The 13236-nt window shown below is 44.7% G+C and overlaps 1 protein-coding gene across 1 annotated transcript in view; it reads left to right on the forward strand.

The window, feature by feature from the left end:
- LGR6 (leucine rich repeat containing G protein-coupled receptor 6) overlaps positions 1–13236 on the forward strand; it is a 186124-nt gene extending 172888 nt beyond the window's left edge. Inside the window, exons 16-18 of the mRNA XM_044674923.1 lie at positions 1048–1208; positions 7795–7875; positions 11937–13236. Of these exons, the coding sequence (XP_044530858.1) occupies positions 1048–1208; positions 7795–7875; positions 11937–13177 (1483 nt within the window). The 3' untranslated portion in view covers positions 13178–13236. The remainder of the gene's footprint in view (positions 1–1047; positions 1209–7794; positions 7876–11936) is intronic.

The following is a 13236-nucleotide window of genomic DNA, read 5'->3' on the forward strand; positions in this document are numbered from 1 at the left end:
CCAGGCCTCCTCCATTCAGGACAGTGCAGTCTGTGTGGCCCAGGTCTTGTCTGCTACAGATTAATGAGGTGCCTGCAGGGCACTAATTAAACAGTGAAGCCAAACAATGCTGCCTGCAGAGGGTACAGAGTCCAGTTCTGGGGTGCCCAGGAGGGCAGAGTTGGAAAGGTGAGAAGGGAGAATGATAGAGAATGCCATACCCTCCATCTCAGCCCTATTCACATACCACAGAGGAGTTTTAGTCTGGGAGGTAGGATGGTGAGAGTTCCTGAGGATGCTTCCTAGTGGTTTCCATGAGATGCTATGTGACTACTGGTTAATTGCTTCTTCCCCCTAGGCCTATTTCTATAGATAATAATGAGAGTCACTCCTAGTTCCCTGCCTCATCTCTGAGAAGGGGGAGGGGGGTGAGAAAAGAATAGGAGGACTGGGGCAGTTGATTGAGAGTCAGGCCTGGAGTTGGGAGGTTCTGGGTTCTAAAGTGGTCTCAGACACTTCCTAGCTTGTGACCTTAACTAAATCACTTAATTCCCATTTGCCTAGCCCTTACCACTCTTCTGTCTTGGGCCTGATACTTAGTATTGATTCTAAGACAGAAGGCAAAGGTTTAAAAAAATAACAACAACAACAACAAAAAAAGGAACAGAAGGACCTTTAAGCTATCCAAATTCTAGGCTCATTGACCGAGAAAGGGAAAGGATCTTAGAGGTCCTCTAGTCCAACGTTTTATTATACAACAGAGAAACTGGAGGGGAGAAGTGATTTTCCCTAGGATAGAGTGATCATGAGTGGCAAGGCTGAGATTTGAACTCAACTCCTTTAATTCCAAATCCAGAATTCTTTCTACTCTACTGGAAACCCAATACCCTGTAAGGCCTATGAGCTCAGCTCCAAAATGAACCCTATAAACATATATCATGAACAAGGAGTTCTGAATGGTGTAAGATTTGAGATGGAGAGTGTCATGGGTGCTTGGTACTTGAGCTAGAAGTTACTTGATCCAGACTGATCCAGGTTTTTCCAAGGTTCCCAATGTTTCCTCCTCAGGATCCTAGAGGTGCCCTATGCCTATCAGTGCTGTGCGTATAGCACGTGTGCTGGCTTCTTCAAAGCTTCTGGCCAGTGGGAGGCTGAGGACAGTCACGTGGATGAGGAAGAGGCCATGAAGAAGCCCCCTGGTCTCCTTGGCAGTCATACAGAGAGTCACTGTGAGTGAAGTGAGCTGGGTGGCTGGATATGGGACTTGTAGGAAAGTGACTCTGGGAGAATGAGTCAGGGTACAAGCTAAAGGGAGGGAAAGAGGGAAGCTCCTGCCAAATGAGGACTATTTGGGAGTGCTGTTCTATAATCTGGGGAGGAATCATTGGACTTTGTCCAGTTGGGGAAAGAATATCGGTGCCCCTCCCCTTCCTTACCCCAAAGGATGGTCTCAGTTATCCACTTGTGATTTATCTGCTGCCAATGCTGAATGTCAGGGTGCCTGCCTTTCACTGCAAAGGATTTTAGAGGAGCTAGAAACCAAGTGTATCAGGGATTCTTAACCTTTAAAAGTCTGTGAACTTTTATATTTAATATTTTGATATCTGTATTTCAATAGAATTGATTTCCTTTGTAATCCTGGTTTTTATTTTATGCATTCAGGATATTCTGAGAAGGGAGTCTAAAGACTTCCCAGCATGTCCAAAGGGTTCATGATATAAGTCTTGCTCCAGTCCAATTCCCTCATCTTACAGATGTGGAAATAAAAAGGGCAAGGGAAGGTCACACAGATACTTAATAGTAGAACCAGTATTTGTACCCAGATCTCCTGATTCCAGACCCAAAGCTCTTCCTACTATACTTCGATGTGTTGATCTGTAGACTTAAGGAAAATATACTATTACAGCCTCAATCTGAGTCAATCAGAATTAAATTACAACTACTTGCCCCTAGTCCCAAAAAAGGTCAAAACCCAAACAACAAGCCCCAATCCCATACAATATATTGTAGAGCTACATAGAGAAGAAAAAAGTCTGATTGTTTGCTCTTTGGGATGATTTGTGCCCCTTCCTTTCTATTCCTTATCAAACATCGTCTGGAGTTGACTTTACTGTATAGTCACTATTCTTACCAGAGAGAACTGTGATAACGGCATGGATGGTGATCACAGTGAGAATCTTTTGGGACAAGTTAGAACGTTGCCTTGGGAGTAGTTGAGATGAAAGGAAAAGTTGGGTGGGGTTAGGGAAGAATGGTTCAGAACCTTTTCATTGATTGGGCTCTGAGATCAAAGACAGCCTTTTCAGCCTGATGTTCAATGATTTGAGAAACTGCTTCCCCTTGGGAGGTAAGTGATGCTCCAAGGCGGGGAGCTTCAGAAGGGAGGGGAAACAATTCTCTCTCTCTCTCTCTCTCTCTCTCTCTCTCTCTCTCTCTCTCTCTCTCTCTCTCTCTCTCTCTCTCTCTCACACACACACACACACACACACACACAAACACACACACACACACACACACACACACACACACACACACACAACCTAAGAATTCATGATCAAAAGACATTAATGGGGAGGGGAAGTGAGGCAGCTCAGTGGATGAGGGAGGTCCAGGTTTCAAATCTGACCTTGGACACTTCTTAACTGTGTGACCCTGGGCAAGTCTCTTAACCCCCATTGCCTAGCTCTTACCACTCTTCTGCCTTCAAACCAATACACAGGATTGATTCTAAGATGGAAAGTAAGAGTTTTAGAAAAAGAAAAAGAATTACACATGATACCCTTTGGAAGGAACTGAGTCTTTGACAGTGAATTGAGTTCATTCTAGTCATAAATAAAATCAAGGATCTAAATACTAAATATCTAAATAGGTAAAGAATCTAANCTCTCTCTCACACACACACACACACACACACACACACACACACAACCTAAACAGAGAAATCAGGCTCAGTGCAGAACAAATGTAGAGAGTGATTTAAGAAAAACAAATACCTTTTAATCCAAGAGGATGGACTGATGCATAACTTATGAAAATAGAGGGGGAGAGAGAGAAGAAGAAGAAGGAAAGGGAGAGAGAGAGAGAGGAAGAAGGAGGAGGAGGAGGAAGAAAAGGAAGAAGAGGAGGAAGGGAGGGAGGGAGGGACAGTGTGGAAAGCACTTTAAAATGGCCATGGGCCCCAAATGTCCTTTGCTGTTCGTTCAGAGTTCCTCCCTGGGCAGCATTGGAGAGGGGGGCAGGACCCTTGTCAGGCAGGGGCCCAGCCTCTCTGGCTCTAGTCCCAGCAGACGGCTGTCCATGGGAGGATTTTCCGGATGTCTGGTATACACTCCCTCTGGGGGCTGGAAGGAGGAGTGGAAACTTTCCTTCCCTAAGGGAAACTTTCCACCAGTTCTAAGCTCTATAGTAGAACTGTGGGGCTTTGGGTTCCTGGGCTCCCTGCTGCCTGTAATGGGAGCTGAGGCAGAGGCCTGGAGCTTCCTGTGAGAGCTAATGAGTCCCTGGAAGAAAAGCCAGAAGCTGTCACTGCAGCCAGGTTCGATTTCCTTCCTGTTGCAGGAATGGTTACTTAACACCTAGACTGTGACTTTCCCAGCTTCAGAATGAGTCTATTACACTCACTTGTGTTTCATTCATGCATTTTGGCTTCAAAGGATTACTGAGCCCAAGGAGGGGGTGAGGGAGGGAGAGGGAAGAGAGGGAAGAGGGTAGGTAAAGCCTCTAAGGATGTTCTTTGCCTGAACTGCTTAGCCTCCCCAACAAAGAGAGATCTTTGGGGACCCTTGGGGGTTATTGATAGATGCATCAGGAGAGAAGATTAAAACACTGGAATAGCTCTGGAAATTTTTCCCTAACTCCAGTCACCACTTTCTCCTTGGGAAGAAGTTGGGAAGGGAGGTCTGCTTCAAATGGGAAAGCTTGAACCTACTTATATGAGAAAGAGACATGAGACTCAGAGACCCAAAATAAACACAACTTACTCTTAATTATCTGCCCGGGTTGTCAGGGGGCCCTAACATTGAAATTTGCAGCTACTGATATTTTGGCGAGGTTTGTTCTTATAAAACCCCTCACCTTCCATCTTAGAATCAATACTGTGTATTGGTTCCAAGGCAGAATTGCAGTAGAGGCTAAGCAATGAGGGTTGTGACTTGCCCAGGTTCACATAGCTAGGAAGTGTCTGAGGTCAAATTTGAACCCAGGACTTCCTGGCTTAGGGTTTAGCTCTTAATCCACCATGCCACCTAGCTGTCCCTAGTTATTGGTGTTTTAAATCCTGCTCCCCAACTTTTTTCATATTTCCATCTCAGTTATGTTGTGAAAGAGCGCTCACATAAAACCAAAACCCCCAAACCAAAACATACACACAAAAAAAATAAAGTGGAAAATAGTATGCTTCAATCTGCATTCAGACTCCATCAGTTCTTTCTCTGGAGGTGGATAGCATTAAATCCCTTTTTTTTAAACATTCAGACACATTGTGTATTTTGGTTTGCAGTAGATTTACCTTCCTACTCATATTTTACACTGGTTGACAATACTATTCAATTGCTGAGTCTTAAGAGCTGAAAGGAAACTTAAAGACTTATGGGGACCAACTTTCCACCTAATGTACAAGACCCCTCCACAACACTCCTGACAGAGGACCATCCAGTATATGCAAAACCCCTTTTAGCAACAGAAAAAGCACTGCTTAGGGAAACAAAACAACAAAACAAAGAAAGCATTGCTTTTTAAAGCAGCATTTAAATTTTTCTGACAGCATGAATTGTTAGAAAATTCTTCCTTAGACTGAGCTGAGGTCTGTCTCCCCTGAACTACTAACTACTTGTCCTGGTTTTGCCCTCTAAAACAACATTAAAATATACGCATGGCAGCCCTTCAAATGTTTTTAGATAGCGGATCATCTCTCCTTGTAGCCCTCTCTTCTCCAGGCTAAATATCCAGCTCCTTCAGCCATCTCTTACATGGTATGGCTTTCAATTCCCTCCTCAGTTCGTCACCCTCCTCTAAATACACTCCAGTTTGTCAGTCAATGTTTCTTATAAAATAGGATACTGTCAGCCAAATACTCCAGATGTGGTCTGATGGACAAGGAGGCCAGAGACCATCGCTTCCATTATTAAAGGCTGTCTTCATTCCCCTAAGAGTGCTCCTGCACAGTAACTTTCAATATTATTTCCCTGATCAAAAACTTAATGAGTTCCATACCAGGTGCTGAACCTTTGTTTGGGATTCCCTGAGCATCTCCCTAAGGAGGGAGTAGACCTGCTCATTGAAACTTCATTGAGAGGATTAAGGACATCTCCTGGATAAAGTCTGGCCAACTCATTTCCTCTCAACTAGAGGCAGCTAGGTGGTGTGGTGATGGACCTGGAGTCAGAAAGACTGAATTCAAATTTTGCCTCAGATGCCTATAAGGTGTGTGGCCTTGGGCAAATGACTGAATTTCTCTCAACCATAGTTTTCTCATCTGTAAAATGGAGAGAATAACAGTTACCTTACAGAGTTTCCATGGAGAGCAAAATGAGATAATCTATGTATTTTTTAAACTTTAAAGTGCTATACAAGGTGTCTCAAAAGCTTTAATAACTTAAACTGCACATAGCTTTTATATAAATGCTAGCTATTATTATTATCAAGGCAGCTAGGTACCTCAGTGAATAGAACACCAGACCTGAAGTCAGGAAAGCCTGAGTTCAAATCTGGCCATAGACATTTACCACCTGTGTGATCCTTAACCCTGTTTGCCTCAGTTCTTCATCTCGTCAAATGAGCTGGAGGAGGAAATGGCAAACCGCTCCAGTATATTTGCTAAAAAAAACCCTGAGAGAGTAATGAATGTTGGAGGGGACGTGGCAAAATTGGGACATTAATGCATTGCTGGTGGAGTTGTGAATTGATCCAACCATTCTGGATGCAATTTGGAACTATGCCCAAAGGGCTTTAAAAGACAATCTGCCTTTTGATCCAGCCATAGAACTGCTTGGTTTATACCCCAAAGAGATAATAAGGAAAAAGACTTGTACAAAAATATTTATAGCTGCACTCTTTGTAGTGGCAAAAAATTGGAAAATGAGAGAATGTCCTTCAATTGGGGAATGGCTGAACAAATTGTGGTATCTGTTGGTGATGAAATACTATTATGCTCAAAGAAATAATGAATTGGAGGAATTCCATGTGAACTGGAAAGACCTCCAGGAACTGATGCAGAGTGAAAGGAGCAGAGCCAGAAGAACATTGTACACAGAGACTGATATTCTGTGGTACAATTGAACATAACAGACTTCTCTACTAGCAGCAATGCAAGGATCCAGAGCAAAAAAACTAGCCACATTCAAAGAAAGAACCGTGGGAGGAAAAATACAGAAGAAAAACAACTGCTTGAACACATGGGCTGATGAGGATATTATTGGGGATGTAGACACTAAACAATAACTCTAGTCCAACTATCAATAATATGGATTAGGTCTTGATCAATGATACATGTAAAACCCAGTGGAATTCTGCATTGGCTAAGGGGGATTAGGGGGGCTTGGGGGAGAGGGAAAAAACATGAAATATGTAACTAGGGGAAATATTCAAAATAAAAACTTTGAAAAAAAGAAAAAGAAAAAAAGAAAAGAAAATCAGGATATTAAAAAATAAATGTTAAAATTTTAAAAACCCTGAATGGGGTCATGAAGAGTCAGACAGCACTGAACATTATTATTATCATTAATTTTTATCAGCTGTGTAATTGTGGGTAGAGAGGAAATAGTGGATAGAACACTAGGCTTGGCATCAGGAAGTCTTGGCTGCAAGTCTTGCCTCTGAAAAGCAGATTTAAATGACTAGAAGTCACTTTACCTCTCAGTCCCCTGGCAACTCTCTAAGACTATAAATTGCCAATTTGATTTGGGAGAGGAAGTTTCCCACACCAATGTAATCCTATAGCAGGACAACAACAACAACAGAAATTGTGCCAAGCACTTTGGTAGGCCCTGGAGAAACACACACACACACACACACACACACACACACACACACACACACACAAACATTTTTTTAAATTAATGCACAAAATAATCAAAGGGAAGGAAGCTTATATTCTCCTGTGAGTTTGTGGTATGACCTCAAATAAATGATAAATGCAAAATCTATACACCAAGTTATTTGAAGAGGCAAAAAGAAGTAGCAACTGGGGATGTGGGTGGAGGTGAATATTGGGTCAAGAAAAGACTTTGAGTACAAAGAGGACCCTGAGCCAAGTTCTGAAGGAAGCTAGGGCTTCTAGGAGGCAGGGGTGAAGTCAGAGTGAACTCCAGCCATGGGGGACCATCCATACAAAGATATGGACAGGTAGGAAATGAAATAGTATGTTTCAAGGTCATTTTGACATACATGGAGAGGACCTAAAGAGAGATAAGATAAACTAAGAATAAACTGACAAGTGAGAGCCATATAATAGAATGCTTCAATACTGGGTTGAGGAGTTTGTGGAAATGAGAAGCTTTGAAGAAGAATTATTTGATGAATTGGAATTAAAGCTCATTTGCAGGGAGGGTCAAGCCAATACTAATGGATAAATAAAATGTGAGCTGGGCTTAACCCATAAAGTAAATAATCCAGTTAACTGAGAGATGTTGATATGCCTGAAGATAGAAATGAATAGGAGAGGGCTGGAGGATGCTATTTTGCTTGGGGTGAGAGATCTTGAGTGGAATTAATCAGAGAAGTCTTTAGAGGCAACGGGGTTAGAAAGGGAGGAAGAAGAAAGGTTCAACTAATGGTAGTGCTTGGGACTCTAATATACCTCTTCCTTTCCAATCCCAGATGATCTTGACCTGGATGAGTTCCAGCTGGAGATGGAGGACTCCAAGCCACACTCAAGCATCCAGTGCAGCCCTAGCCCAGGTGAGACAAGAAAACTGGTCATGGTAGTAAGAGAGGGGTGAAAGGAAATTGTATGCTCCTAATATGTAATTATGTAACAGGTCAAGATATGTTATGTGTAACTATATAATATGTAGGCTCTATTACAATATAAGGCCTTTGAGGGCAGGGATTAGGCTTGTATTTTTGCTTTTCTTTAAATATGGTACCTGGGTAAAACACGGTGCCCGGCAGCATTGTAACATTCAATAAATGTGTGTTGATTAAATGACTTCAGTCACACTTGCTTTCTGGGCATGCATTTTGCCCCACTCAAGCCCTATAATTTATTATATAAATACAAATAAATAAATAAACACATGATTGTAATTTATTATATAAATATATTCTATAAATAAATAATTATAATATATAATAATTAAATTATATAAATATATGTGTATATATATGTATACAGACATATTAGGTCTAGCTAGCTAGTTGGTGACCATCTATAGTCCAGTGATGGCAAGCCTATGACATGCATGTCAACACTGACACGCATAGCCGTTTTTTATGACATGCAGCTACATGCGGCCACATACAGAGAAGTCTGGGGCCGCAGGCTGAGGATAAAACATTTGCTCTAGTGTAGTGTAGACACTCTGTGCACTAGAAATGAAAATTCTACCTATGAACTTACCTATTTTGGTTTATTAAATACAGTTATAGATTATAATTATACATTTTTGTTATTTAAACTATAAATATTGTGAAATTATGGTTTTTTTCTTGAAGTGACACACCACCCGAGTTATGCTCGGTTTTTTTGGTGAATTTTGTCACACCAAGCTCAAAGGGTTGTCCATCATTGATCTATTCTATACCTCTCCTAATCATCTCCCAGAAAAAACACCAAAAAGGTGAAGTAGCCCATTTTTATCAGACTGTGACTTGAACCCTACCTTGAAACATGATACAGAGAGTCTACAATGGCTCTTTGGGATCAGCGAACCAAAGTGAATAGAAATTCTGCTTTGGGAAGAATCTTTATTTCACAGATCTAGGAGAGTAAACCGCGTGACTTTTTTTTTTTCATCATTATTCAGGCTGTCTCAATTTAAGACACTCCAGTGGGGAGGGATGGAATGTCAACAGAATCATACAATGTTCTTGGTCAGTCAAACATTTATTGATATTATGTGCCAGGCACTGGGCCAAGTACTTAGATTGAAAAGGCAAAAAACAGCTCCTGTCTTTAAGTGTATACACACACACACACACACACACACACACACACACATATTTATTCATTCATTCATTCATTCATTCATTCATTCATTCATTCATTCATTTATTTTTACCCTTTCTTTTTAAACAACTCTTACTTTCTGTCTTAGAATCAAGATACTTGGTATCAGTTCCAAGACAGAAGAGCTATAAGGGCTATGAAATTGGGGTTAAGTGACTTGCCCAGGGACACACAGCTGGGAAGTGTCTGAGGTCATATTTGAACATCTTTAGGCCTGGTTCTTTGAAAGCTAACTACCTGCCCCAAGGAGTGTATATTCTAACAGGAGGAGTAACAGGTAAATAATTAGGTACATTCAAGTTAGATACAAAGAAGATGGAAAGTAATCTGAAAGCAGCTTGGGGGACCAGGAAAGGTGGGCTAAAGCAAGAATTCTTTTCTGTGTTTTTATTCAAAAAGAATGGGAGGGGGGGTGTTTGCTAGGTGGTTCAGTAGATAGAGTGCCAGGTCTAGAGATGGGAGGTCCTGGGTTCAAATCTAGCCTCAGAAACTTTCTAGCTAGGTGACCCTGGGCAAATCACTTAACTCCAATTGCCTAATTCTTACTGTTCTTCTGCCTTGGAATCTTAGTATCAATAACCTAAACCAGAAGGTAAGGGTTAAAAAAAAAAAAAAAGAATGGAATTTTAAAGAATTTTTTAAATGCTATCAAGTCCATTCCATCCATGTTGTATGACATTTAAACCATCCTGGAAACAGTTGTCAGCTCCTTTCCTAAAGCTCTCTGGGTAGCATATGGCACCAAAGGATCCTCAAAGGGCAATTATTTAATATAAATACCTCCCAATTACAACTCCCCTCTTTTTACAGATAAGAAGACTGAGGTCCAGAGAAAGGTCACTCAGGTAATAAGTGGCAGCCTTGGGAATCAAACCCAGGGCCATCTCCAAATTGAATGTCTTTTCTACCATACTGCATCTTCAAGTCTTCTTAAATCTAACCCAAATCATTCCCGCTGCAATTCAAGTCCCTTTTTCTCTGCCCACTACAATTCATTCAAGATGTTCAAAGGAGAGGAAAGGGCCCCATTTTGGGGAATCGAGTACCAATTACCCATCGAGATAAGCGCATGGTGTCTGGAGCCAGAGTTACAGGATAATCTTTTTTTTTTTTTTTTAATTTTATTTTTATTATCATGCAAATCACACAGATCCCATATTGGTCCTTGTTGTAAGAGCCCCCTCATACCTAACCAAGCCCCCCAGATAAAACCGTAAATGCCCTGATGTAAAAGGTAGAATGCTTTGATCCCCACCCATCCCACTCCACCAGTTCTTTCTGTGAAGGTGAAGAGCATTGGGAGAATCCTCAAAGAACCAGACTCCATGCTCCTTCTCTTCCACCCCATGCCTGTTCCTGCCATCCCCTTAAACTCAATGGCCCCCTCAGGACCAGGGCACGTCTCCGGGGCCGACCTCTCTCCATCATGTCCAGCCCTGCCGTGCACTAAGCTTCTGCTCCAAGCCTTTGCAGCCTCCAGCTCCAAAGCTTTAGCAGCACAGCGCCTCCTAGTGCTGGTGCAGGGCCAGGACATGGACCCTAGTGGAGGAGCTCCAGGGCGGGTAGTTTCACACAGCTGCCACCTCAATTTCCTGCCTTGTCCTAGCTAAGGAGGAAGAAGGAAAAAAGAGATCCCAAAGGGCCATGTCCTACTTGCTATTTTTAAATAGCTCTTATAATTAGCTTAGAACAGTAGAAGGAGGCTGTGGAAGCATTTATACAGCACCCACTATGTGCCAGGCACTGCAGGATAAAATTCAGTACCGTGTTTGGACTGAGAGGGCCTGGGTTCAGATCTTGCCACTATCATTTAATACTGGCAAGTCATTTAGTCTCAAAGGATCTTTTTTTTTTAAAACCCTTACCTTCTGGCTCAGTATCAATTCTAAGACAGAGGGAAGGGCTTGGCAAAGGGAGTCAAGAGACTTGCCCAAGGCCACACTGCTAGGAAGTGTCTGAGGCCAAATTTAAACCCAAGTCCTATGACACCAGACCTGGTATTCTATCCTCTGAGCCACCTAGCTGCCCCCATAGGACCTTGTTTATTTTTTAAGCCCTTACTTTCCATCTCAGAGTCAATACTGTGTATTGATTCCAAGGCAGAGGAGTGGAAAGAACTCAACAATGAGTGTTGGGTGACTTGCCCAGGGTCACACAACTAGGAAGTGTCTGAAGCCAGATTTGAACCCAAGACCTCTCATCTCCAGACCTGCTTCTCTATCCACTGAGTCACCTAGCTGCCCCTTGTTTTGAGGATGGACTAGATGACCTCCAGCTCCAAGTCTATGATTCTAATTCTTAGGTTATCCTAAGGGCAAAGGCTGCCCTCTCGCTCCTTCTGGGAGACTAGGAGCTCCCTGAGGACAGGGACAGTTTCTCCTCTTCGTATTGGGGGCTTAAGTACAATCCACCCCCCACGCCCATCTCCACCCCTAGTACCCTGCAAGGCTATAAGAAGAGGGGAGTTGTACTTGGGAGTTATTTGTACAAAATGATTGCCTTAAGCACATAGTATCTAATAAAACATTTTTGACACCAACGCACCCCCCCCCCTTCCCTCTTAGAATCAATTTGTGTATTGGTTCCAAGGCAGAGAAGTGGTAAGAGCTAGGCAATGGAGGTTAAGTGACTTGTCAAGGGTCACACAGCTAGGAAGTGTCTGAGGCCAGATTTGAACCCAGGACCTCCTATCTCTGAGCCACCCAGCTGGATCTATAATAAATGCCTTTTGAATGACTGACCATACAATGGGGCAGAGAACTGGAGGCTGACGACTTGATTCTCCCCACAGGCCCCTTCAAGCCATGTGAACACCTGTTGGAGAGCTGGGGGATCCGGCTGGCCGTGTGGGCCATCGTCCTCCTCTCTCTGCTGTGCAATGGGCTGGTCCTTCTGGCCATCTTCGTGGGTGGGCCTGCCCCGCTGTCCCCAGTCAAGTTTGTGGTGGGAGCCATCGCGGGAGCCAACATCCTCACGGGCATTTCCTGCGGCCTCCTGGCTTGTGTGGATGCGCTGACGTTCGGCCAGTTTGCCCAGTACGGGGCCCGGTGGGAGACGGGGCTGGGCTGCCGGACCACGGGCTTCCTGGCTGTCTTTGGCTCCGAGGCCTCGGTGCTGTTGCTCACTCTGGCCGCCGTCCAGTGTAGCGTCTCCATTTCCTGCGTCCGGGCGTACGGGAAATCTCCTTCCATGAGCAGCATCCAAGCCGGGGCCCTGGGCTGTGTGATCGTGGCCGGGCTGGCAGCGGCGTTGCCCCTGGCCTCCGTGGGGGAGTACGGGGCCTCTCCTCTCTGCCTGCCCTACCCGCCCCCCGAGGGGCGGCCGGTGGCGCTGGGCTTCTCCGTAGCCTTGGTGATGATGAACTCCCTGTGCTTCCTGGTGGTCACGGGGGCGTATATCAGACTGTACTGCCACCTGCCCAGGGGAGACTACTTCGATGCCGTGTGGGACTGCGCCATGGTGCGGCACGTAGCCTGGCTCATCCTCACCGACGGCCTCCTCTATTGCCCCGTGGCCTTCCTCAGCTTTGCCTCCATGCTCAGCCTCTTCCCAGTCACCCCGGAGGCTGTTAAGTCAGTCCTGCTCGTGGTGCTGCCCCTACCGGCCTGCCTCAACCCACTCCTCTACCTGCTCTTCAATCCCCACTTCCGGGAGGACCTCCGGCGCCTGCGCCCGCAGCGGAAGCTTCCGGGGCCTCTGGCCTATGGCGTCGCCGATGAGCTGGAGAAGAGCTCCTGCGATTCCACCCAGGCCCTGGTTGCCTTCTCTGATGTGGATCTCGTCCTTGAGGCACCAGGGGCGGGCCACCCCCCGGGGCTGGAGGCCTATGGTTTTCCCTCGGTGGCCTTTGTCTCCCGTCAGCAGCCCGGGGGTCCCAGGTTAGAGGGTGACCGTTTCGTAGGGCCCGAGAGTGGCTGTCTGGGGGGGCCTCAGGCCCACACCACTGATGGAGAACTGCTGCTGGGGGCAGAAGGGGTCACACCGGCGGGGGGCTTCCGGCCTTCCCTCCCAGCCTTCACCTCCCATCTATAACTGGCCGGGGCCCTTCCCCTTCTCTTCCCTCCCCATCTTTTCACCACCATCTCTCCATG

Source organism: Gracilinanus agilis, chromosome 4 (genome assembly GCF_016433145.1).
Source record: "Gracilinanus agilis isolate LMUSP501 chromosome 4, AgileGrace, whole genome shotgun sequence".
NCBI classification, from domain to species: Eukaryota; Metazoa; Chordata; class Mammalia; order Didelphimorphia; family Didelphidae; genus Gracilinanus; species Gracilinanus agilis.